The 27,575-nt window shown below is 43.7% G+C and overlaps 1 protein-coding gene across 2 annotated transcripts in view; it reads right to left on the bottom strand.

Moving 5' to 3' along the window:
• The window catches only part of SETD4 (SET domain containing 4), a 390,795-nt gene that overhangs the window by 126,366 nt on the left and 236,854 nt on the right, over positions 1-27,575 (bottom strand). For both annotated transcript variants that reach the window (XM_069636124.1, XM_069636125.1), the window contains exon 8: positions 26,731-26,812. In XM_069636124.1, the coding sequence (XP_069492225.1) occupies positions 26,731-26,812 (82 nt within the window). The remainder of the gene's footprint in view (positions 1-26,730; positions 26,813-27,575) is intronic.

Below are 27,575 nucleotides of genomic sequence, written 5' to 3'. Positions count from 1 at the left end.
CTGAATTTCTTTGCATGCTAATTATGACAGTGGTTATATTATTTAGCTGACTGTCATAGGTTTTCTAAAAAGATGAGCAAGAGATAGACCCTTATGGAAATGCATCATAGCATACTTTTATTATTCTGCTAGTGCTAGTAGGTACACAACATATTGTATGCTTTTAAAGTTTTTTCAAAAATATATATAGAAGATGCTATTTCATAATATGCATCTTAAATCAGAATACATTCATTTTGTTTTACAAATGCATTGGAAAAAAGAAAGTGAGTGACAAATATGGTTGTGACAAACATTCAACAAATGCACAAAAAGAGTGTAACAAATGTGGTATACAAAATCACCATTAATATTGTTTGTTCGTGTCTTGAATAGAACATATATACAAGACTGTATGGTGTTTGTAAGCTCTAGAGGAGACAGGGACCTAGTCGTAGGTCTGCCCGATATTGCAACACCTAGCCCTGCCTCTATCACCCAAACACTGTACTGCTGCCTCTGCCTGACTTTGTGCTAGCTCCTGCTTTTGTGCCTCTGCCGGATTTGTGCTAGGTCCTGCTTTTGTGCCTCTGCCGGATTTGTGCCTCTGCCAGATCTGCGCTAGGTCCCTGAGCGTGTCTGCCACTTTCCCACAACTCATTATCAGTACTTTGACACAGCACTATTGCCCCTGCCTGATACTACACTAGTACCAAACTGGTAATCCGCCATTGTACCCTGTCTTGTTTTACCCTGTATTAACTTGACCCCACGCTACTGTTGCCTTACCTCTGCTCTTGCTATTTCGCGATACCAGCCTGACCCTATGCTACTACCGCTACTTGGCACTGGTCTGCCCCCACACCACTGATGTAACACATGAGGTAACACCTGTACCGTATTGATGTGACCATATGATAACGGATGCCATACTGCTAATCCCTGCATTGTGCCTTTGCCTCTGCCTTTGCCTCACTGCCACTACCATGCAATTCTGGCTCACCGCTATCATGTTCCCATTCTGTGTCATACAAAACTATGTACCCTGTAGTGGTAATAGTTACATAGCCTATAATAATGGCTTAGCTAGACCTGCCTGCCCAAGGCATCACCCCATCGCCTGCCCTACACCATTCCTGCCCACCACACCAGCCTTCCCACTAGGCTCCCAATACGACCTTCCTACCTATGGTATCGCTCTCTCAGTTGACACCCCAGCCCTTAGTAACACTGATAGTCCCAAGTGGTACCGCCCTAGCACAATCTCATCACGCCCTACTCTTGGTTACAGCCCTATCAGAACTTTTGTCCAAAAACAGATACACATACCGCCATTCTCAACTTGACCGAGCGTGACAACAGACTTGGCGCCAGAATCTTCCATAAGAATAGTAATCATCCATCTAAAACACCTACCAAGACCAACAACCAGATTGCAGTTTCTAACAACTCTAACCCACTCCCTCTAAAAGGAGCACTTCTAAATGTTAGGTCCCTAGTCGCCCATTCCATAGCGACAGCCGACATCATCCTGACCAACAACTTGGACTTCCTTGCTGTGACTGAAACTTGGTTGCATGACTCCGCGGGCCCATCTCTAACTTTAGCTATTCCTGACAACTATGCCATCCTCAGAGCCGATAGACCTAACGCTCGAGGAGGTGGTGTAGCCATTATCTTTAAATCCTCTCTCGACATCAGACTAGCCACCTCCTCTCCGCTAAAATCATGTGAGCATCTCACAGTCAAACTGCAAACATCCCCCAATAGCACAATTACGATGCATCTAATATACAGGCCCCCAGGTCCGCCTGGATCGTTCGAAGAAGATATCACACCCCTAGAAGCCGAAAGCTCTAGACCATCAACTCAAATTATCATCCTTGGGGACTTCAACCTTGGGTATAATGACCCTCATGACACCCCAGCTACTTCCCTGGCTAACGCACTAGCTGAACACGGCCTCCTACAACTCTGCTCCCAACCAACTCACTCGAAAGGAAGGAATCTCGATTGGGTAACTACTCTTAATTGCAATATTACCCTTAAGGACCCCCTACCTCTCGTCTGGACAGATCACCACCTCCTTACCGCCCTCTACAAAAATGAGATAATACGTGCAAAAAAAGAATCCTTCAACTCCACGAAAACCCAGGCAGGCTCTAGCACGAGAGAACTATTCAACATCTTAAAGGAGCTAGAAAACCCCAATCCTCCTACAGACACCTGTACTAAGGATAAACCTTGGTGCACAGGTATCCAGAATGCCCTTGCCAACAAAATCACGGGGCTCCAAACCAAAATTGAAAACAAACGACAACAACTCACGTATGGCTTAACCCCTATTACAACCTTACCAGCGCCCACTGATATCAACTCAGGCTTCACATTCAAAAAGGTAACCATACCTGAAGTTCAAAACATTATCGCCTCCCTGAAACCCTCGAACTGTAAAGGGGACAGCTGCCCCGCTCAGATTATAAAAGACGCAGCTAGAGATCTATCCCCTTTCATTACCAAACTAATAAACCTGTCATTCACCAGCAACGCGATCCCAAGCAATTTGAAACAATCTTGGGTTCTACCACTGTTAAAAAAACAAACACTCGACCAATCTATACCTACCAACTATAGACCCATCACCACTGTCCCGTACTTACTAAAACTCCTTGATAGAGTGGCCTACGTACAAATTTAAGACTACCTAGAGACTAACCAAGTATTAGGAATCCGTCAATCTGGCTTTCGTCCTATTGTGCACTTTTCATAATGTTTGTGTACGATGGTTGTGCAAAAGGAATGCTGCCAAAACATAGCATTTGCATAACATTATGAAGGTGAACAGTAATGCACTATACATTTTGCTTACCAAACGCGTGTTCCATTTACATTTGTCAGGAAATCAGGAACTAGGTGCTCCTCCTCAAAGGGTTTCCGTTATACTAAACGGGTTTGCTCCAAATCATGCACACCTTTGGCTGTCCCAGGCTCTGTTAAGCCCTGTTCACCTAAGCAGGTATCTAAACGCACCGTTTCCTCATGTTTACAATCAGTCAGACAGCGCTGGCGGCTGTCATGGAAACGTTGGTTGCCAGAGCATCTACGTGCTAAATTACGGCGTTCACAGCGTCCTGTCGAACGATCACGTGGTATTCTATAAAGCTCTGCCCGTGACAACAGAACGCTGCTTCTGATTTTTGTTTGGAGCTCTTTTGTATCACGGAATTAATAATCACGGAATTAATGTCTAAGTGTTCTTGACCCTTTTTCTGCTGATCGGGTTGTCTTTGCATTACCCTTGGCTTCGTTGAATTGAGTGTTACTTTGAATTCTTGACCATGGAACGCTACGACCACGCTTCTCCTGCTTAACGTTTTGTTGTGTATTGAATCAGAACTTTGCCGAACGGTGGATTGTTCCGCAACTGCTTCAACAACCCACTTTTCCTGGCTCATTGTTATTCACAGAACTTCAAAGGCCACGTTTCCCGGCTCATTGTTATTCACAGAACTTCAAAGGCCACGTTTCCCGGCTCATTGCTATTCACGGAACTTTTGTCACTAAGCCCACGTTTCCCGGCTCATTGCTATTCATGGAACTTTTGTCACTTCACGTCGTGCCTCTTGAACTTTTCTACGCTGGATTGGAACTGAACTTGGGATCTTTAATGACATACTGTCTTGTGTGGAATAGAGACTTCCTTACCCACATTAGGTGTCCGCGTGCCGGCGGGGGCAGAGGTTGGATTGTCTCCAGTTCTGGACTACGACCTCACAGACAACTGTTCTTCTTCAGGCTTCATCTCATCACCTGTTTCCTTGAAATAGAGGGTAAGCTCTTGGGCTATACTGTTTCTTTGAAATACTATGATCCCTATATTGCATTTATCTAAGATACCTCTATTGTGGTTATCTTTTGCTGCAGGATTACGCCCGACCTTACCTGAAATACCATGTCCTGAGGTTTCCCATTACGTGAGTTTTTATGGGCGTTTTTGGGGAATTGCTTATTGTTATTCCTGTGTACCTGAAATCTGACACGGTCTTCCTTTTGTGCAGCCAGCTGTGTTGCAGGGTTTCTTTCCCTCTTCCAGGCAATCCCCCTCCCAAACAGTCCATTTTGGGAGTTGCATTGTCGGGAAGAATTCTACAGCTACACTACGCGCTCAACTGGCAACTGACTTGTAACGCCAGGTCTCATTTGGGAGATTCATAACAACATTAAACGGATTCTACACAAGAATGGTTGCGGGGCCATCATTCCTGACACAGCTCATGAAGGGTGATGGACTTCACGCCCTTCCCCTAGTCCATGTTCAGTTCCATTGTGCAAAAATCAAAAAATGTCTGGCACTGTATCATACATCACCTGCAAAATATTTTATTTTGATGTAGGTGCAGTCTGCGTCAGGACCTGCTGCTGCCACCAGTATGACAAAATAACTGCTGGATGAGTAGTGGCTAAAGTGCCTACTCAGCGCCACTCTACTACTAAGCCAGAAGTGATCCCAATCAAGAACAATACCATATGATGGTCTCTAATTTATTAGAAGATACGGTCAGCTACAAGAAAATCAAAAAGGACCCCCGTACGGATCTCAGTCAGGCCATACAGTCAACTACTACGCTCGCTCTTGAACGGGGATGGATATCCAAAGATGAGTTTGATTTTTTGAACCTTTCAGAAGGGCGCACCCCTACATTCTATGCTATTCCAAAAATACATAAGAATACCGATAACCCTCCGGGGTGCCCCATTGTCGCTGGCTGCGGCTCGGTACTAGAGCCTATATGTAAATACATTGACAAATTTCTGCAGCCCCTTAGCCAGGAAACTAACACTTATTTGCGTGACAGTACTTCAGTGATTAAATTGGTGGAAGGAAGACCATTTAACACTGAGGAGGAGATCCTTGTCACTTTGGACATATGTGCACTTTACACGAGTATTCCTCAACAGGAGGCGGTTCAATGTGTACGTGAAATTCTTACCATTGAAGGATCAACTCGGAATACCCCTGCAGAATTTATCTTGGAGCTGCTTACGATGGCCCTCGAAAAGAACTATTTTCAATATAAAGACCAGTTCTTTCTACAGACTCATGGGACGGCTATGGGTGCGGCTTTTGCCCCCAGCCTAGCCATATTATATATGGCAATGTGGGAACATCATTTTGTTCTCTCTGAAACAAACCCGTTTGCGGGCCACATTAAACTATGGCGGCGCTACATTGACGATATTCTTTTGATCTGGCACGGTTCAGCCTCGGCTCTCCAGGAATTTTTCCTGTGGATCAATAGGCAACACACAGAGATCAAATTCACAATCAGTTCAAGTATAAAAGAGATCCAGTTTTTGGACCTCAGAATTTACGTGAGGAATGACAACTTAGAGTGCTCATTATTCAGAAAACCTACGGATAGAAACACATTGCTTCATTTCTCGAGTTTCCATCCGAGGGGAGTTAAAGAGAATCTTCCGTATGGTCAATTTCTGCGATTGCGCAGAAATTGCACATCTATCGCTGAATATACCACCCACGCAGACAATCTAAAAATGCGCTTGGTGGCAAGGGGTTACCCAAGTAAATTGGTCTCTAAGGCGGCCAAAAGAGCGAGATTCACCCCTAGGGAATGTCTCCTCACCCCAAAAGTACATATTACTGAAGAAAAACTTGTCTGTGTACTGCCTTATTCGACGCATACGTATGCAGTCAAGAAATTGATCAAGAAATTTTGGCCTTTGGTCAAATTGGAATTGAGTGACAAACCAATACCTTTATTTGCAATGACTAGACAGAAAAATCTGAGGGACCTGTTCGTGCATGCGAAAGCACAGGTTTCCCGAAATAGAACCACGGGTTGGGATCTCCGCCCGTTGGTGGGACACTTCCCTTGCGGAGGATGTTCAGTCTGCAAATATACCAAAAAAATTAAAGAGTTTCAGGTGAGAGACAGAAAATGCGATATCCGTGCCATGACCAACTGTAAAACCCCCAACGCTATATATTGTATCCAGTGTCCATGTGGCCTTAAGTATGTTGGCCAGACTTCGAGACCCACCCATACACGTATAGTAGAACATAGATCCCGTATCAGGTGTAAGAACATTAATGCACCATTAGTATCTCACTATATGGAATATGGTCACTCACCTGACGACCTATATTAGTGGATTTTGGAAGCTCTCCCTATACAAAATATCTCGCCACGCAGCCTGAATTTGGCTGAGGCCAGGTGGATACATCGGTTAGATACAATTGAACGGGGTTTAAATGAGAGCAATCCTCTACGATGGTGACTGTTGCTATCTTGGTCATGGTTTTTCTTTGGGCCCCCGTCTTTGATCTAGGGTAGCTCCACCTCTGCACATAATGTTTGGGCCATTTGGCGCAACTTTTTTCTGTTTTTCATCTCCATTTATGTTTATTCATTTTTTAATAATATTTTTTACCTTTTAGCGTTAGGTCTTTATTTGGTTCTCTGGCCTCTCTCTCACCCATTCAGTGGTATGAGATTTCGGGCTATATTTATAGCCTGATTGATGCCTCCATATAATTATAAATCTTGCGGCGCGTTGTTGGGTATTACTAGCTCCTCTGCGTGGTGCCCAGTAAAAGTTCCATTGAGACTTTTGCAACTTTAATACATCAACTTTATCCCTGGTTGCTGGTTTCAGCTTCCAGTCCTATTTCTTTGCCCATGTTTGGGCTCTGTATTTAGATACCAGTTCTTGAGGCAACCGGGTGTCCTTTTTTTGTTTCCATGGACCTACCGTCGGCGTGCGCACACTGCATTTCCTGTTTCGAGTAGCACGGACGACGAAACACTGTGGAAATGGGCTGCTAAGTGGAAGGCTCTCCTCAGGTTACGTTCGGCGCTGTGCACGCGGAGCTGAGGAGTGTAACGCAGGTAGGCGCCGCATTCAAAAGCTGGGATGACTATTTATGTATGCCCGACTTATGGGGCTTGTTGATTAGGGTATGTACCACGCGTTTCGTGTGGACACCCATGCATACGGCTCTACACGTATTTCTAAGCCGTAAAATGTCTATTATCTTTGAGTGATTAAGACGTGTAGATCCTTTATTTATGACTGCATGGTTAAGCCAATCTGGCTTTCTTTGTTCCCCTTTCCTCAGTTTAGGAATTACTACGGGAGGACGCCCGACTGCATGGTTGCCCTGGACTTCTGTATTTGGTGACTTGGACTTTTGATCTATGCGACAGTCAATAGAGGCATACTTACAGAGTTCATATCCAGCCTTTCCATCTAGGTGAGCATGGGTGTGGCTCCCTATAGGTTTTAAGGGGGAGATTTGTAGTCCATTGTAGGTTGCTATCCCCTCCTTTGATTAGGGTGTCATTATTTTATGGTTTTTCTGTCTCTATTTTTGCAGACTTGGAGGTTCTTTCCTCTTTGCGCCGCTTTTGTGGCAGCAAATATACCTCTGGAGGATCGTTTCTTTTCTTAAAGTAAGTTGAGGGCCCATTTAGCCCTTTTTATATACACTGTCTTGGGGCACTGCAGATCTTTTAGCCTTGGGGTCGGTCCTTTGGGGCACGTGGCACCCCGGTTTTTGGGCACAACTTCACCACACACAACCTTGTTGGGGGTTTTATTTCAATGGCTGTTTTCATTTCCCTCTTGCCTTTCACCGTCCTTAGGTGGAGGTTGCTCTCAATGTAGATACCACCACACTGGTTTGGTGTGTGAGGGTTTTTTGTCTATACACAGTAGTTTGGTGTTGTGTTGGTGGAGGTTTTTCCTTTTAGCCTCACGTCTTGATATATTACTTCCCCAGCAGCCGCTCTTTTAGGCCCTGGTCGTGCAATATGTTTTTTATTTTTATTTTTGGATAGTAATGTTAACTATTTATCACATCTACAGAGCACCATCTCCTTTGGGGTCCTGACGAAGGCAGTATAATTGATGTCCTGCCGAAACGTCCCTTGCATCACTCTGTACCAACGAGTTATGCTAGGTGGTCCAACATCGCCACCATGGACGTCGACCTGGGATGTGTATTTTCAGTCATGTACAATTCTTGTCATGCATAATCAATTTTAGAATATGTATTAGGTGACACTATGTTTTGGAGGATTTCTGTGACTTATTAGCCAGATAGGGCCAGGAAGACAGTGTTTTGTGCCCGCCTCCCTCCAAATTATAGAATTGACTCTGTCACCTTTTGTTTTATGATTAAATCACTGAAATGCTATTAGATGTATATATACATCTTCCATATCGATATATGTATTTATGTGGTTTTTATTTTGTTAACGTAGGACCAATGGCCTACATAATAAATTATTACTATTTTGTACAAAATGACAAACACTATGTATTATATTTTACATTCTGTGTGGTGATTCAAACAGCATATGGATTGGGACCTGGTATGAGCTAAAACTGGGCCATTAAATTAGTTGCTGAATGGTTCATTTGGGGGACTCCCCTACGTGTGTTTAACCCAATCAAGGGTAAAACAGGCCCAGCTTGACAGGTATACCTTCTTCCTCTTTTAGGCTAGAGCAAACCGAGGGCAGGCTCAGGAGGAGGGTGAGCTGGTTCACAAGAAATGCAAACAATAGTGCTGTAGTACTAAAAACGAATAAAAAAACTATTGGCCCAACCCTGTAATGGAAAAACACAGAGAAAGCAGACTTTATTTTAAAGGGGTACTCTGGGTTTGTAGACAGGGGCGCTCATTCGAGGATATCAGCAGAAAAAAGTTAGTGAATATGGCTTTCAAAAAGTAGAGAAGGAGGGTGACAAGTTACTATGGCCCTTCATGATGAACCAGGGAGACAGTGCCACTGCAAATACCTTTCGTTCTTGCCTTTCAGGACTTCACATAATCTAGCCATGCTTCTAGGTGCTTTTCAACAGACTAGCTGGTGTCAAGATGGTAGTCATGCTATCCCAATGGCAAATTGGCATCGAGACTCTTTCAACTAGGGCTCCCAGGACATTGTGTCAGCGCTTGACGTTCCAACAGGTTGAGTAAGCAGACACAGCGAGTTCATAGCTTCCAGTGGTGCGAGTTGGCTTTTGAGACAATGATTCAGTTTGCAAGAGTCAGTGGTCGAGATGTGGCATGTTGGGTGCTTCCATGGAGTTGAGCCAGCAGTTGAGTGAAGACAGGAAGATGAGCTTCAAAGGGAGGAGTCGGCATCAAGACCACTCGAAATGCAGGTCTTTCTTGCTGAAATCCCATACACCAAAATGTTTTATTAAAGGATAGAAGATTAAATAAAAATGAGATGCCTGGTTTCCATGGATGGCGCTTAATGGAGTCTGAAGGCAGATTATAGAGCCGTTGGAATGCAGGTTCCATAATGGAAACATTCAAATGCAAAAACCCTATTGAGGTAGCATGTGACCACTTAATATTTCAAAGAAATACATATTTTCAAGTGTATTAAGATATGTAGCAGTAGCCCGTTAGATAACTCATTGAGGGTTACCTGCAGGTTACAGTTTGGCAGTGTCAACTTAGCCTTCCATCCTTCCGAGGTCGATGAAGGTCATGTCATTAATTGAGTAATAGTAACCCCTGTTAGTACTATAAAACTGCAAACATTGCAACAGAAAGAACTATATAAAAACAAGCTATCTGAATTATTACTTTTAATAACAATAGTAATAATCATAATTGTTTACAAGACTCAAATTTAATGAGATTAATAACCGATATGAAGAGAGCTAGCAAAGGTATCAATATTTTCTAATTCCGATGGCAGAACCATTTTTGCCAAACTCAAAGTTTAAGTTGATAAAATAGACATGGGGGAGCAAGCCACCCAAGATTGAATAGGAAATGCTGTCAAAGGAATATCATAACAAGAGGCCTCCTAAGGACTATATTACTGGCTAATACAGTACCAGTGGGCATCACCCACACACATTGGAGAACATTGCCAAAACAGTGTAACCTATCCACCACATTTGCAAATATTATGCTTACAAAACTGGTGCAGATCTTAATGATGCAATGGAAAGCACATATGGAGTGTAAGAAAAAAGCTCAGTCTTTTTATATGAGAGACAAGCCGCACGGTACTCTGTTGGTCCGGCCGCTACCCGATGTGCCTACCAAAGGGTAGTTGGAGTGGGATTCCGTGGTGTCACCCCGCCCTCAGAGACATAGTATTTCCCTAGAGAATAATCTGCCTTTGACTGATCCGTGGGTCCCAGACAACAGGTCCCAGCATGGGACCAATTAAGACACAGCTAATGCTAAAAGAGAGACAATAGTGATGTAACGTTTCAAATGAAGCTTCCCAAGAGGCCAAACCGATTAAGACACAAAAAAAGCTGCTTAAAGAAAGGACCAATGCAGGGTTGCTTAGAGAACAAGTCACCGGCCCAGCATTGTAAAAGGGGCTGTAACATTTCAGTGAGAGGCTAAGACTGGGGAATAACAGACATGCTTTCATCTGCACCCTGGATGCACACTGAGGCTGCCATTTCGAAGAAGGTACACAAATTCATAACTAGCAGTTACTTTGACAAAGGTATACCTCCAGAGCTGGCGTTATATTGAGAAGAGGACGTAGGCACATGTCCTCCCCCACTTAATGGAATACCAGAATGAAGCCATAAAGACGTGGTGCTTTCTAGAAAAACCCTAGATGTGGAAGGACTCCAGGCAGAAGAGTCAGAATATTGCTTGCCTGAAAAGGACCCAGACACCCTGAATGAGGGGGAGGGCAGTGGGGGGGCACCAATTAGTGCCAAGAGTGTTGCTCTCATAATATCAAAGGTCTTGCAGAGACCCAAGAAAAGTCGGAGAGAACCATGAAGTCTGGTGTGACCTTTGAGGAGCTTAAGAGAATCAGAAGTCACGGGGCGGAGGGTGTTGAGGAGGAGCTAGCCCCTTGGCTAGCACCTTCCTGCACCCCCCACCCCCAAGTGCTTTACAATTAGGCAAGACTTCTCAAAGCACTGTAGCACTGAGGAAGCTTTTTTCATGCAAAAATAATCACACACAGGCATGGCCAGGCACTAAATGAAAATAGTTCGTATTTAAATATAAGGTGCAAATAACCATTAGTTGAATACACTTGTCAATGTTATTCTGTTATTCTATGTAGTTTTGAAATCTCAAAGCATGGTGAATGCAGCCTGTGCTAAAAATAGACTACAGGCATTGCCTGGTGTCCTCTAGCTCTGGCAGAGCATGAGGTAACTGAGCAGCTGTGGCCAGTCCATCCAAAACACCCAGGCAGGCTGGGGCTCATGTACACAATGTAACAGTATGGGAAAACAAGGTTTTAAGGAGAATTACTGGACCAGATAAAATAGGAGTATATTGAGTGAAGTGTGGAGAGTATGGCAGGAAGGTGTGTTTATATATACATGTTAATAATATAGCAAATAATGATAAACAGGAGCTAAAATGTATTCTTGCCTAGGCAGCAGTATGCTAAGTAGTTTTGTCCTGAATGGAAACCCGGCCATGCAAGAAGGAAGACTGCAGCATCCCTTGTAAGGAAGAAGAGGACAGTTTTGGATGAGCTATGCCAGTATCCAGTCACCAAGTCAAACAGTATATAAGGTGTCTGCTTAGCACCAGTCTGGAGGACCTGGGAGCGGTTGAGGGACAGAATATTCCGCTCAGGAGCAGAGTCCTTTGCCCCATCCTCACTTCTGTACACATTAAATTTGCTATCCTTGCAAGAATAGACTCTTGGCCTTAATTCCCTAGAGGGGTGAACTTTAATCTGGTGTGAGCGTGATTCGGGATACACCACTATAATTAATGGGTACTCCTGTACGTGACCTCAGTTTCACCCCCCTACTTTGCGAAGCCCTAGGCCAGTCACCAGGAAAAGAACCACACCCATCTACAGTGATCGGTCCCCTTAATCAAAAACCCCATGTTTATTGAGCGACTTTAGTAGGAGCCATTTTAAAAGAAATCCTCTCTGCTCACTGAAGCAGGGCGTGGCTCCAGAAAGACAGGCCAGCTTCTTAACAAAGAAAACTCGAGTGAACAACGCCCACGTGAGTATACTCCTGCAAGTGATAACATGGGAATATGTATGTATGATTTGGTGATGTGAATGATACTATGGTGATGTGAATGATGTACGAGGTCAATGAAATAGATGGAATAGGACTATTTTTGGTGATATATTATCGAATAGGACTTTTGATGATGTGTTAAGGAGTAGATTGGATGGGAGGTGGGTTATGTATTGAAATTGTCGCCTATTTCTGTTTTTCTACTTTTTATAATGAAATAAGGGAGAACCGGCTTATAAGGACTGGGAGGTAAGGGATCCTTAGCCATAACAGGTTAAGAAGGTAGTACCACGCATTATTTTTTTATGACAATAAAAGCAATGGGATCCTCAGCATATCAAAAAAATGCTGGCAAGGTGGTATTACAAAGGATATAAGGAAAAACAGTAGTGGCTCGGTATAAGGAATGGGTCTTGATTTTAGTCAATTATTTTCTGTATATTTTCTCTTGCTGTCTTTTGTGGTAAAAAAGGAAGGAAGGTGGATGAGTCGCAGTGTGTGTGTGAAATCAAAGTGGAAAAAGTGTAAAGGGGTTGGGGGAAAAAAGTGGGTTGATCTGTATCTTTGTGTATAAAGCTGAAGCATGCAATAGGGTCTAAGTGAAGTATTAGGGACGGGCGCAACATTATGGAGGAAGAAACTCCAATAAAACACATGCATAGGGTTCTACCACTGTATTGTGACAGAATAAATAAACAATAGATATTAGACACCAAGGAAGGTTGGGGCGTCCTGCTCCTGGCCAGAGCAGGGCTCCCATAACAGAAACGTGCTAGAAGAAATGTCCATCTTTGTAGTAGCAAAATATAAAGCGAACAAGTCCCAAAAAATAAAAGAGATGTTAGATCTCTGACAATTATTCAAAGATATGGAAGATCAGGAAGGTGAAAAAGAGATCCAATGTAAGGGGATATACCCTGTAACGCCTAAAACTGCAGCTGTGTATCCAAACCCAGTAAATAAGCCGCCAGTGGTAGAGAGAGTGCCAACAGGATTATCAGGATTAGCAACTAGGGGAGGGGGGCTCAAGAGCTTTTGCAACTACATATAACCCATCCACAAGCGCTGATATGCCCACAGCATTGGTGTACCCAGAGGGTCCACAAGTAGACATAGACAACGAGTTAAGAGCATTGCAGGAAATGTTAGTCAGGTTACGAGAACCTGAAGAAGTATTTCCATAAAATAAGGGTACCAGGGCATAAAATAGGGGATTGGAAGTCAGGAACATTTTTGTTTAGGTTTAACCCAGGGGCAATAAGATATGTTGTGTTGAAAAAGATGATGGGCAGAGGGTATGGACAGTCCTGGGACAAGAAGTAGAGCAAGCAAGGGATAATGGAGGGGAATATCAAGGTGGTAGAAATAATGAAGAGGCAGGGCAAGAAGGAGATCAAGGAGAGAAGGTGGTGAGAAACCCATCCCTGCCACAAGAGGCAGTGAGGAGGGGCAGACCAAGAAATAGACCAGATTTTAATGGTGGTAGTACAAGATCAGAAGAAAAAAGGAGCAGAAGACAAAATAGATATGCAGATGCCTCTTATACATAAAGGAGTAGGGATAACGCAGTATTTGCCATGGCCTCAAATGGACAAAAATAATTTGATTAAAGCTCTCCCCCAGCTTATAGCCAGAGCTAGTAAATGGATCTATGAATTTGAAAAACAAACAGCAGGGGTAGCCTTTGCACTGGGAGATTTTAAGAGTCTACTGGTCACCATAGCTGGGGATCAGGCTGGGGACATATGGGCAAGGGTGGGGTTCTCTGGGGTAAGTCTTTCAGATAATGAACATGATGGAGCAGCCTTTAATGAGGTACAGGCAAGGGTATGGGATGCCCTACTAAGGATGTACCCCGATATTCCCGACTTACATTCTTTAATGCAGTGCACAATGGGTGATGATGAGGACCCAGTTAGGTTTATGTTACAGGAAATGTGGAAAGTTGAGATAGTACCATTTTTCTATTTTATTGTAAAGAGGGGACTACCAAAAGAGGTCCAGAAGGCACTAGATGCCACTGTGGGAATTGAAGCCAAAGGGTTTGTTTGTTTGTTTGTTTTGTTTTATTACTTGTATTGCACACCAGACCCAAGTGTAACAGGGCGTATTGCATATGACAGCTTACAGCTTGGGTACATATAAAAACAGTATATACTACAAAGAAGCTGTACTCCAGGCAAAAAAAGATTCTTATAATAACCGCATTATGTTAGCCCAGTCCAATACTAAGGAACTTTTTAATATCCTTAAGGAACTCGAGACACCTGCAGCCCCCCCTGACACTTGCTCCAAAGACAACACTTGGTGCACCAATATTCAGTCAGCACTCCTGGGTAAAATTGATACCCTCTAATCCAAAATCAGGGACAAACAGAAATCCCTACAGCTTGACCAACCACCGACCACACCTACACTTAATACACATTTAACCTTTCTGCATAAACCTTTCTCCTTCTCCCCACTCACTACTCTCGAAGTAGAAAACATTATAAACAATTTAAAACCTTCCAATTGCCAAGGTGACCCCTGCCCAGCACCTATTATCAAGGAAGCATCTCGTGAGCTAGCCCCGTTCATTACAGCATTCATAAATGCCTCTTTCAAGATGGGTATTGTCCCCGACAACCTAAAGGATGCATGGGTTATCCCACTCCTCAAAAAACCCTCCCTTGACCCTAATATCCCAACTAACGTCAGACCTATCACTACAGTCCCATTCCTGCTCAAGATCCTGGACCACGCAGCCTACCTGCAGATTCAGGATTACCTCAAACTAAACAATCTCCTGGGCTTAAGACAATCAGGGTTCCGCCCTAAACATGGCACGGAGTCAGCTCTGATCGACTTGAAAACTCAGATGGAGTCACTAAAGGACAATGGGAAGCTAGCTGTTCTCCTTCTCCTCGATCTCTCTGCAGCTTTTGATCTGGTCAACCACCAAATACTCTGCCAGCATCTCAAATCCGCAGCCCACTTTTCCGACTCTGCCAATGCCTGGATCCACTCATTCCTGAGCAATAGATCCATGAGGGCCTTCTCACCGCTGGCATCAGCGGATCCCTCCCCTATTCACTGTGGCGTTCCTCAAGGCTCGTGTGTATCCCCTACATTGTATAACGTATTCACCAAGCCCCTCTTCGATGTGCTTGACTATCTGGGTGTCTCCTACACCAACTACGCGGATGACACCCAGATACTCATCCCTATCACAGGAGACTACACAGCTGACACCAAAGCCCTTAACGATGTTTACTCGGTCATCCAGGCCTGGATGGCACAGCACGAACTTTGCCTTAACAATGATAAGACTGAGCTCTTACTTTTAGGATCAAATCATCGGCTCAACAAACTAGACCAACCCTACAAGTCCTTCATTATTGACGGCAATGACATTAAAGTCTCCAAAGATACTAAGACGCTAGGGGTCTATCTTGACTCCTCGCTTTCTCTGAACAGACAAATAAATGCAGTTAGGTCAGCTTCGGCCTATACCTGCAAACTTATCACTACCTGTAGACCCTTCCTAAACTCCACCAACTGTATCACACTCGCCAGAACTCTTGTTATGGCCAAAATCGACTACTGTAGTGCTCTCTACCTAGGGACCAGTCAGTCTAACCTTAATAAATTGCAAACTGTACAAAATAATGCCTTAAGGGCAGCCTTAAACATCCCGAGACGCTCTCATATCTCCTCAGTCAGATCGGACTTACGCTGGCTCCCGGTAAAACAAAGAATTGCCCTGAAAACCCTAGCTTTGACTCACAAATGTCTGAGCAACAACGCCCCACCTTACCTGTCTGCTCGCTTCTCACGCCACACCTCCACTCGACCTACCAGAGCAGCCCAAACTCACAGCCTCATCGTGCCTAGATGCAAACTCCAAAAAGCTGGTGGGGTGAGCTTCCCCGTCCTGGCCTCCAAACTCTGGAACACCTTGCCCACACCTATCAGAATTGATCCATCATTCCACTCCTTCAAGAACAATGCTAAAACATGGCTGCTCTCCCAAGACTCATGAGACCCTGACACAGTCCAGACTCCATGTGGGGTACAGGACTGTATATACATTTTCTCTCTGCTCTGTCCCTGTATTATACGCTGTTAATGGTACCCTTCGGCACATGTATATATGCTGTATATTTTTGTAACTCACTGTAACTACAGCTTTTTGTAACATGTTTAAGAGTATGCGCCCGGTTGCCCCTGGGCCTGGTTTTATGCGCTTTATAAATAAAATAAAATAAAATAAAATACAAATAGCAAGCACAAAATTTACAACAATTACAGTATCTGCTCAGTATGACAAATACTGAGGGCAAGTATGTACAAAAATACAGGTTGGTTAGGCGGTGGGAGGTCAGGCAGAGTTAGACAGGGGTAAAATGCAGACAGTTTATTTGTCCCCCTTTTTAATCCAGCGTATAAGGTTTTGTCGGAAGGTAGGGTATGGTTGGTCAGACCGTAAACTAGATAGTAGCGAGTTCCATAGTTGGGCTGCTTTGACCTGGAAGCCTCCGACTCTAGACAGTTTAAATCTAGGTATTGAAATACCGTTGGAGTTGACGGACCTTGTAATTCTTGTTGGACTTATTCTGGTGATTCTTTTGGATGGGTATCATGGTGCAGCGTTCTTTAGGCATTTATAAACAAATGAAGCCACTTTTAGCTGGATTTTCTTCTGGGTTGAGAGCCAGTTAATGTCTTTTCTGAATTCTGTAATGTGTGCTCTCCTAGGTATACCTAGCGCTGCTCTAAGAGCATTATTCTGCAGGATTTGGATTCTGTTGATGGTGCCCTTATTGGCCCCTATGTAGAGAGAGTTGGAATAGTCCAACTTCGATAGAACAAGCCCTCTAGCGAGTGTAATGCAACTGCTGTTGGATAGGAATGTTTTGGCTGCTCTGATCAATTTTCAGGTATATGCAGTGGCGGAGGCCATCGCGTTGACCTGCTTGTTGAAAGAGGGTAGAATCCAGGTAAAAGCCCAAAGTTTTTACCTCATGAGCGGTGGTGATTTGATTATTGTCGATGTTAAAAGAGGAGTAGTTGGGACCCAGTTTTTTGAGGATAGGGTATGTGCCCAAGATGATGATTTCAGTCTTATCATTCAGGCATAGTGCATGAGTGGCCATCCATGCCTGGATTATGAGATACACCCTGTTCACCAAGGCCAAATCCTTATCATAATCACTAGAAAGTGGTAGAAGAATCTGAGTATCATCTGCATAGTTAGTGTAGGGGATACCAAGAAGGTCCAGATCATCAAAAAGGGGCTTTGTGAAGATGTTGTAAAGGGTGGGAGAAACACAAGAACCCTGAGGCACTCCACATGTTATGGGGATAGAGTCTGCCGCTGCTGTGGTGGAAAAGACTCTCATGGTCCTGTTATTGAGAAAGAATTGAATCCAAACTATGGCTTCTTCGGAAAAGTGTGCAGCCGTGTCCAGATGGCTACATAGGACCTTGTGGTCAACAAGGTCGAATGCAGCCGATAGGTCCAAGAGGAGGAGTAAGGCAGGTTTCCCTTGATCCCTAACCTTGTCAATCTGTGCCTTAAAATCAATTAGGGCTGTTTCGGTCCCGTGCTGGCGCCGGAAACCAGACTGCCGAACTCCTAGCAGGTGGTTAGTTTCTAGATGTTTTTGTATTTGAGAGCACGCCATTTTATCTAAAATTTGTAAGAGAAATGGCACTGTGGTGATTGGGCGGTAATTGGTAGGTATGGCTGGGTCTAAAGTCTGTTTTTTAAGCAGGTGGAGTACCCAGGATTCTTTTAGATTCACTGGTATAGACCCCGTAGCGAATGAGGCGTTTATGAGTTTAGAAATGAAGGGGGCCAGGTCTGTAGCTGCATCCTTTATCAGTTGGGCTGGGCATTGGTCTCCCTGACAGTTTGAAGGTTTGAGTGACAGTATAATTTTTTCTGTCTCAATAATAGACACTTTGGAGAACTTGAAGCGAGAGTTGTCAATGGTGTTTTTAGGAACGGTAGTGGGGGAGTTGGGTGTAATATCTCGACTAGTGATGCTTTTTTCTTTGCAATTTTAGATTGGAGAGTAGTAACTTTATTGGCAAGGCTTGCTGAATGTTAGTGCACCATAGTTTATCTTTGACGCAGTTGTCTAACACTGGGATGGGGGAATCTATTTCTTTTAGGATGGTGAAGAGTTCCTTCATACTGGAATTGGCTTGGGCAGAGATACAAAGTATAATAGTCCACAATTGTAAGAGAATCAAGGAGCGGGACAGGGAGACAGCCCAGAAGCAGCAAACGGACGAGGCAAAACTAGTGGAAAAGAAACTGAATAAGATTGTCGTCCAAGCCCCAGTGACGGCACCGGCTCAGGGGGAAAGGACAGGGGACACTCAACAAATCGGGAATGCTACAATTGCAGCACTATGGGGTGAAGGAGGACAGGAACAATGGGGTGGGAGGGGGGAACAGTACCCCAACCCACAGTGGCAGTATATGAAGGATCCCCAAGGGGAAGAGGAGGATTTTGAGGAGCAAGTGCAGGAGGCTTTGGGAGGATAGGGCCCCGGGGAGGAGGAATGGGAACATCACAGTGCTGGTACGGCAGGAAATGGGGGCATTTCTTGAGGGAGTACAGGAACAGTCCTGGGATGAGATTTAATTATGGGCCATCACCTCCAGGGCAGGGATGCCAAAGGCCTCAAGGAATGGGAAAAAAAGCTATTTGGGTGAGGGGGTCAAAATCAGTTCCCTTATGGGATTGACAGGCAAGGGCAACGTGGGCAACAACTACAGCAGGGTGAGGGAACACAGTTTAACAGGATGGCAGGAGGAACAGGTGCCCGCTTTCAAGGAGTTGCAATGGGGGGGAGGCAGCCCTTTCTAGTCCCCGGGACAAATACATATTCTGATTAGTACAGCCCACAAAGAGCACTTGCATGTCCAATCCTATTGATAACCGCACACCCTGAAGAGGAGCCCTTGGTGGAAGAGGAAATAGGAAACAGGCAATTTATATTTATGGTAGATTCAGGTGCAACTAAATCACGCATCATGGAGGGGAACTTTCCATTATCAGGTAAAACTCTTTACATGCAGGGATTCTGTGGGGCTATTTCTACGGTTCCATACACTGAGGAGCTGGATATAAAAGTGGGAGGGGAGGTAGTACGAGCCCCCTTGTTATATTCAGAGAGTCCCCCTGTGAACTTGTTGGGTAAGGATCTGCTCAGTAAACTAAATCTAACTAGATCATTCACAGACCAAGGGGTAGTGTGTTCCACTCCAGGGATGTTTGTAACTCGAGCAATGGTAATAATCAATGCAATAGCTAGGGAGTCAGTAGTCCATGGGGTTCCTGTGGTCCTAGATATACTTGTGCCTACAGATTGTAATTTCCAACCCATGGTGCCACCCGAGATAGAGGCAGGGACAGTATTGTCATTAGATTTATAAGGACTAGTAGTATCAGACAAAAGAGTAGTCCTGATTGGGACAGACCAGGACGGGTGCGAGTGGCACACAGTCCTATGTGTAGAACCAACAGTACAATTGAAGAAAATGACTGATGAGGAGTTATTTGAGGACAGTGAGCAAAATTGGGAGATTATTTTGGGAATCTGCATCTCCTGTGATATCATGATGCAGTATAGGGAGGTACAGTGCCCCCTGATGGCAGTGATGACCCAGTCGGGACAACTCATTTTTGCAGTGGGGAAATAAATATGACCAGATAGGGTGATGGCAATACTCGCCACCCCTAGGCCCAGTACTGTGAAGAAAATGCAGCAGTTTTTTGGGCTTATGTAATTATTGTAGGGCATGGATCCTAGACTACGCAGTCAACACAAGGCCACTGTTACAAAGTCTCAGGGAAGGACAGAGGACTCGGAATGAACTTAAGAAATGACTAGACAATTTGAGGACTTAAAAGAAGCTATTTGCACGGCCGCTGTTTTAGCAACTTCGGATTATATACAGGAGTTTTATTTATTTTTCCACTCTGATTGACGGAAGGAGACATATTATATGTTGATGGGTCATAAATAATTGACCTGGGGACCAGGACCAAGACACACAGGGGCTGTAGTGGGGCACGGTAAAGGGGGGAAATAGTGATAGTGAGAAATAGTGATCACCCCTGTAGAAAGTGAGAACACAGTTCCATACACAGCACTGCCCATATTACAACTGGACTATTATTACCTGGGGAACTGATCGTCCCCAGGTTTAAAGGTCCATATGAGGTGGTGTTCTGTACTCCTCTCGCCATCCGCATGAAGGAGTTAGATATTGGCATCTCTCGGATGTCCGAAAAGCACCTGAGACAAGGCAAAGCTCAATCAACAAAGTGAGAACATAGCTAAAGAAGAATTTCTTTTTTCTAAAAAGGATCCATGCCAGGGTGGTGTGCAGTGGCACACGCCTGTTTCATTCTTTTTTCTCTCTCTCTTCTCTCTCTCTCTCTCTCTCTCTCTCTCTCTCTCTCTCTCTCTCTCTCTCTCTCTCTCTCTCTCTCTCTCTCTCTCTCTCTCTCTCTCTCTCTCTCTCTCTCTCTCTCTCTCTCTCTCTCTCTCCTCTCTCTCTCTCTCTCTCTCTCTCTCTCTCTCTCTCTCTCTCTCTCTCTCTCTCTCTCTCTCTCTCTCTCTCTCTCTCTCTCTCTCTCTCTCTCTCTCTCTCTCTCTCTCTCTCTCTCTCTCTCTCTCTCTCTCTCTTCTCTCCTCTCTCTCTCCTCTCCCTCTCCCTCCCTCCCTCCCTCCCTCCCTCCCTCCCTCTCCTCCCTCCCTCTCCCTCCCTCCCTCCCTCCCTCCCTCCCTCCCTCCCTCCCTCCCTCCCTCCCTCCCTCCCTCCCTCCTCCCTCCCTCCCTCCCTCCCCCTCCCTTTCTTGATAACTTTGTTTCTCCTCTCCAGGAATAAGCAAAGATTGCTAACTGACCTCTCTGTCATGTAGGGATAGGATTAAGACAAAAGTAATTTGTCCTAGGACTATGTATTATATAAAGTATGATATTGTTTTGTATGACACTGTCGTGGTTGTTGGAGTGGATATGGGTATGTTTGTTATATGGGGTGGCCATATAAAGGGGGATGGACAGTTGGAAAAAATGCTAAAGTGAATATGTCTAAGAAAAAGGAAATACAAAATGTCTCACTTGTTGCCGGCCACCCCTACTAGTTTTCTTAGACGAATTAAACAGGAAGTAAGAATGATGTATGATTTATATAAGGGGGTGGGCTTTGACTCAATTCTGATATTGAGTACTCAGAATCCTCCAATAGCTGGTACTCTGATATGCGCATCAGGGCTCCCAAGGTTTTAGTTCCACATCCAGTCCCAATTACAGAGGCACAATGCCTGGTACATCTTGCACTAGGGGATAAAGGGCACATTCCAGGCACACCGCGTGCAGTTGAGGAGCATTGATCTAGACCCGGGGTTATGCAATGGCAACACAAAATACTGCCAATGTCTACAAGTACCATATTTTTCCTTGGGAGGTTACTCAAATGGCAACGACAAATGGCAGGGCACCACAGTGATGTGCCCGGCAGATGGACTGATCGAGTACAGCGTAGAAGCAATATCCCAAATAGAGACTATGAGTGTGCAAATATGGTCCCAATACATCACAAGGCTGACATAGATTGCAACAACGAAGAAGCCAGTGCGCATACATAGAGCCATAGACTCAATGAAGGAACAGTTCCTGGTGGCGCAAACACACAGCGCAACCGCATTCTTGTGATCCCTGCTATGACTAAAGGTATGGCAGCAGTGATGGATTACTACTGGGTTTGTGGCCGACAAGCCTACTTGCACCTCCCACTCTCATGGGAGGGGCAAGCGTTCACTTGCCACCCTGCACTCAGTGCTACTAGTAATCCTGGAAGAACACCTGAAGGGAGAAGAAATGCCTGTCGAGGTGCCAACAGCCACTCTAGCACCTAAAGAAGCAGAAAGAAGCTTGCAGATTACACAGGACTTTGGTATGCTGCCATAAAAAGTACGATTTTAACGACAGGGAAGGAAGAAGAGATCAAACTGTCTCAAAAGACTGTTCCGCACTGCTCAGAGGAATACCTGGCGAGCATCGGTCCTTTAGCTCAGCAGAGACTTTTTTTTTTTCATCTTTTTTGGCTCCTGAGGTACAAGCAGCTGCTGCACTTTTATGCCCCCGGAGGATGCTGAGAATGGGTCACTATCCCACATCATCAAGGCGTTGCACAATCTAGGTGTTCAAATGAAGAAAGAAGGTGGAGTTCAGAACACAGACTGGCTATCGCTTGCCTTTGATTGAGTCCAGTCATGGCTGGTGGCAGCAGTAAAACTACTGGTGCCTGTGATCATGTTCTTCTTGGTTCTCTTCTGCATGTGCCAATTGAGTCTCTGATGTTGTGTCCCTAATTGCAAAGATGATGGTATCAATTGGGGGATCTAAAACACCTCACCATACAATAAACAGCGAAAGTCAAACGAATATTTCTGGGATTGAAGATATGTCGGGTGGAGATGAGTTTGTTATTGTAGAAGTAACGAAAGGGGGGAATGTTGGGGAGGAGCTAGCCCCTTGGCTTGCGCCTTCCTCCACCCCCAAGCACTTTACAATTAGGCAAAACGTATCAATGCACTATAGCACTGAGAACGCTTTTTTCATGCAAAGATATTCACACACAGGTGTGTCCAGGCACCAAATCAAGATAGTTAGTATTTAAATATAAGGTGCAAATAACCATTAGTTGAATACACTTGTAAATGTTATTCTGTTATTCTATGTAGTTTTAAAATCTCAAAGCACGGTGAATGCATCCTGCGTACCCGTTCAAGTGTCTTTAAGGTAGGTCTTATTGCAGCCGTTTTTTGTATAGCGCTGATTGTCCTTGCCTGCCTTTCTTTTGTGATTAATAATGTCCTTTCTTTCTCCCTTGATTTGGCGTGGCATACTGGATGGTTTGAGCACCGCCGATAAATGATGGCGCTAGATGTGCGCTGTAATGCGGTAAGTAATGCGCTAGGCGCTGCACTGCTTGGTCTTGCCTTTGCTAACCTGTTTTTCCTCTCTTCCTTACAGGTCGCGGTCCTTCTCCAGCGGGTGTGGAACTCCGGAGCGATGTCGGCCGTGAGGTGAAAAGCCAGGTAAACTCCATACAATATTCGTGGCTTAAGCAATGCCGGAGTATGCCTTTTCTAATGCTATCTTTCTCCTTTTCCTTTTCAGTTCGCTTCGTTCTGGTAGGTGTGCGGTGCCCAGAAGAAGCTGTTCAATGGAGAGCGGATGACGGGATGCAGATCGCAGGTAAGATTCTATTAAAGGTGTTCCTTTTGTCTCCTCTGCAGGTTGGTTGCTCTAAAGTTTGCAGGTATCACAGGACACGGTGAGCGTCACATTGCAGTCTGAAAAGTAACGCGAAGCGTGCTCTGTTGCTTGGGTGTGGTTTAAATAGCCTCCCAACAAAGTAGTCCAGGTAAAGTAGTCCCAGGCCACCACACCCAAAACACTATACCGCATAGCTTACTTCTTAGGAACCAAGCAATGCGAATGCCTCCATGTTGACTGCAGGCTTAATCAAAAGTAGTCCCCCTTTAAACATGTTCTTCATAATGAATATGAGCCTGGCGCCAGAGGCGCCAGGACTGACTCCAAGAGAGTCTTGGGAGTGGATGCAAGGCCTTAATGGAGCCCCGAACCCTGACCTTACCTGGCAAGTGGGCTTGCCAGTGGGGGTATGGGTCGTGACAAGCAGGTTGGGGCTCATGTATACTGGATACTGGACCAGATAAAATATTAGTATATTGAGTGAAGTGTGGAGAGTATGGCGGGAATGTGTGTTTATATATACATTTTTATAATATAGCAAATTATGATAAACAGGAGCTACAATGCATTCTTGCCTAGGCAGAAGTATGGTAAGTAGTTTTGTCCTAAATGGAAACCAAGACTGCAGCATCCCTTGTAAGGAAGAAGAGGACAGTTTTGGACGATCTATGCCAGTATCCAGTGACCAAGTCAAACAGTATATAAGGTGCCTGCTTAGCGCCAGTCTGGAGGACCTGTCAGCGGTTCAGGTACAGAATATTCCACACAGGAGCAGAGTCATGTGCCCCATCCTTACTTCAGTACAGATTAAATGTGTTATCCTTGCAAGCGTGATCCTGCAATGTTTACAAAACCCAGTTTGGTACTTTGAAGGTTTTAATGATTGAAGCATGCTAGCTAGACAGATCTTGTAGAAAGATTCCTGAAAATATTGTTTATGACAAATCTAGTAGATCAACAGTACGATAATTTTCAGCTTCCCTTAAATCTCCCTTTTTGAACAATTTGATAATGTAACATGCCCACCAAGACTCTGAAAATTTACCCAGCTCTGAGATAGTCTCACTTCCAGATGATCAATTGATACTTTCTAATGCAAAGACATGCAAAGACATGTGAAAACATAATCCAACATAGACTTGCTCAACTCCCTTGTCCAGGTGGTTTTTCTTAGAATATCTCCTGCAATATATTTCCATTTTTATTTATAAAATGACCAATATTGCATAGCTTCTGCCCATAATAGACCCCATTCTTTAGTACCTCTGTGCCCTTTGTTGTGTGTTTTGAGAATACATTCTCTGCACTCAATCTGGAAAAGTACAATTTAGAGCACCCATTATTAGAACTTGCCCGAATCACAGGAGCTATACCAGTCATTTAGTAAAGAGTTAAGATCATTAAAAAAAAAAGTCCTTTAAGTTTGTGAGCTTTACATTCCAATAAATATTGATAAGCAAATGTACCGACGATTCCACTGCCTCCAATGGCCAGGAGAGTCACTGGCAAAAATCTGGCGATTCAGACTCCCATTTTTCAATCATGGTAAAGAAAGGAATGCTAACTCCTATTAAAAGACCACTGTAGGGACGCCAACAAACTGAGCGTTTAGCTTTATTTAAAAACATGCAATATCCATCCATCTTGGGTTGCTCTAATAGCTATACTTCCTGTAGAGCAAACAAATAAAATATTTGACAAAACTGGGAAATCCTCACATGGGTGCCTGAAAATTGTGTGGCCTCTACTGTTTCACAATATTACTTTCAAGGACATATTCCAAAAGAGAATGTGATGACCCTGGCGACTTTGTCTTTACCAGTGCAGCTTCGATCCATGACCAATCGTCCTCCCCTAAGAGTTTCCTCTACCTTGTGTACGTACTCATAAAATTAGACTTAAAAGCCAAGTTATAAACTGAACCTGCAAAGGTAGCAGGAACACAAACAAACTCAAACACCACAGCATTAAAGTAAGTCCTCGACAAATCAAATATCTCCATGTATTAGGAGAAGTGTTGTAGGAACATGAAGGGATTAAAGCAGATCTCTTTGAGACAAAGGGGATTATCTTTCTATCTATTTAATTTTTATATTGCGCCACTCGCCCTACAGCCTCAGGTTTGCTCACAAGACAGACAAACAATAAACAAAGAGTCAGCAGGAAATAAAACAGAAGAAAACAGTGTGAAGTTTAGCCTATATCTCTTGTCAAACAGAAAGGTCTGTAGGTGTTTCTTAAATTTAGCAGTAAATGAACAATCTCTAAGGTCTGGAGGAAGATCATTCCACAAAGCTTGTGCCAAGCATAAAAACGTGTGCCACCAAAATCTTTTAAGAAGAACTTGCGATTGGTGAAGTCTAATATTATTGTTGGAGCATAGAATTAGTCTAAATGGAGTCTTATTGACTCTGGAAGAAAGATAAGTAGGAGCCTCACCTTCCAGACACTTGAAAACCATAACCAAGCCTTTAAACGTAATTGTTTGACCAACCAGGAGCTAGTGCAATTTACTCCAGACCTCAGAAATCTGGGATTGACGCTTCAAACCACAGACAGCCCGCACTGCTCCATTTTGTGTAACCTGAAACTTTCTTATGTTTGCTTGAGATGTACCAACTAACAAGATGTTGCAATAGTCTTATTTCGTATCGACAATGGCAGCAGTAATGAATGATCTATTTGCCTCAGAAAGATAAGGGCAAATCTGCCACAACAAGGTGAACATAGTAAGAGCAGGAGGATTTAAGATAAGAAACAGGTTTCTTAAAAGATAAATGAGCATCAAAAAACGTCCAATGTTTTCGCAGATTCAGAGACTTCAATTACATTACCAGCAATTATGAAGCTTGTATATTGTGAGTCGAGTTTTTTCAGCTTTTGTTGTGTGCCAAGAATAAGCAGCTCAGTTTTGGAATTATTCGAGGCCAAAGAGCTGACGCTAAATAATTACTGTTTGCAACATTTCTCTTACACAGTAGAGGCAGAAATGTCTGTGGCTAATGGGGTACACAGTATTATTTTCTTGCAAGTCCTATGGACGAAGATTAGGGGCTCATTCTTTCTTTGAAATCCCTTGGTTTACATTTTATTTTCAGAATGTTTGAATGAGTTTAGTTCCTGGAGGCACCTAGAGTGCTGTGACACTTACAAAGCATGATTTGTACTTAGCTGATTTTTATTGTTTATTTTAATGCATGGTATTTCAATTGGATTTGTTTTATAATTTTAGGGTAACTATGGAACTTGAGAGTTCTGCCAACGTCATAGAACATCCAGGTTTTCCATGATCAAAACTCAGAAAAGACAGACTCCTTGTGAAGATGTTGCCAAAGGAAAACTATACAAGACAATTTTAAATATATCCAACTTACAACTATACATGGACACAGTGAAGAAAATGCAATCAACTTAAACACTTACTCTAAAAAAGCATGTTCCTTTAGAAGGGAAAGCTTTTTATTTAGCTGCTTGTCCGTTTTTGAAACATTCTGAAGGAGGACAGCTGCAAAAAAGAAAGAAAAACATCATGCTTTTAAAAGAGAGTTAAAATGTATTTAGGCATAAGAAAGAGATGCATCTAAATCTTTTCTCCAACCAGAGATCACTGGGCATACCAATCTCTCAATTTAGGCATAGCACATTGGATCATAACAGCTCTGGGCAAGTTTGAGATGCTTGACATACATAAAGGACTTAGACAAGTGTTTACCAGAAGACACAAGAGGGCCACATGTACTGTACTTGGTGTCAATCATATTGTTGGCCTTGGTGTTGACAAAAAGGGATTGCAGCAGTGACAAATACTCTGCCACGTACGTGACGGAGACCAACAGACCAGCCAGACCAAAGATTAGGTTTATTAAGTATTTTACATGGGATATAGTGTACAGAATGGTGGAAAATAACATTTGAATGGTTGGCTGAAAGCAGAAAGCAATACAAAGTCTCTCAGGACAGGATGGGCCCAAAGTAATGATCCAAAGGTTTATGAAAACAAAGTCTTTCCATCATTTGAGGGTGTCCCCTTTCGAAGGGTGCCAATGAGTCCCTCCCCTTTGGCCTTTATTTTTTTCCATCTTTGTCAAAATCTTCAATAATGTAACAAAACAAATATGAACCCTGATCAATGTATTTATGTGAATAGAGTGACTGGTAAGTACATCATGACAAAATAGTAATCTCCCAACATAAAAAGTAAAATAAACTCTTATTTGCAAGATTATTGTTTCAATATATAAGATATACTTTCCAACATCTGGAAATAG

Source organism: Ambystoma mexicanum, chromosome 7p, assembly GCF_040938575.1.
Source record: "Ambystoma mexicanum isolate Mex_15411 chromosome 7p, UKY_AmexF1_1, whole genome shotgun sequence".
NCBI classification, from domain to species: Eukaryota; Metazoa; Chordata; class Amphibia; order Caudata; family Ambystomatidae; genus Ambystoma; species Ambystoma mexicanum.
This window is presented reverse-complemented; position numbering and strand designations above follow the sequence as displayed.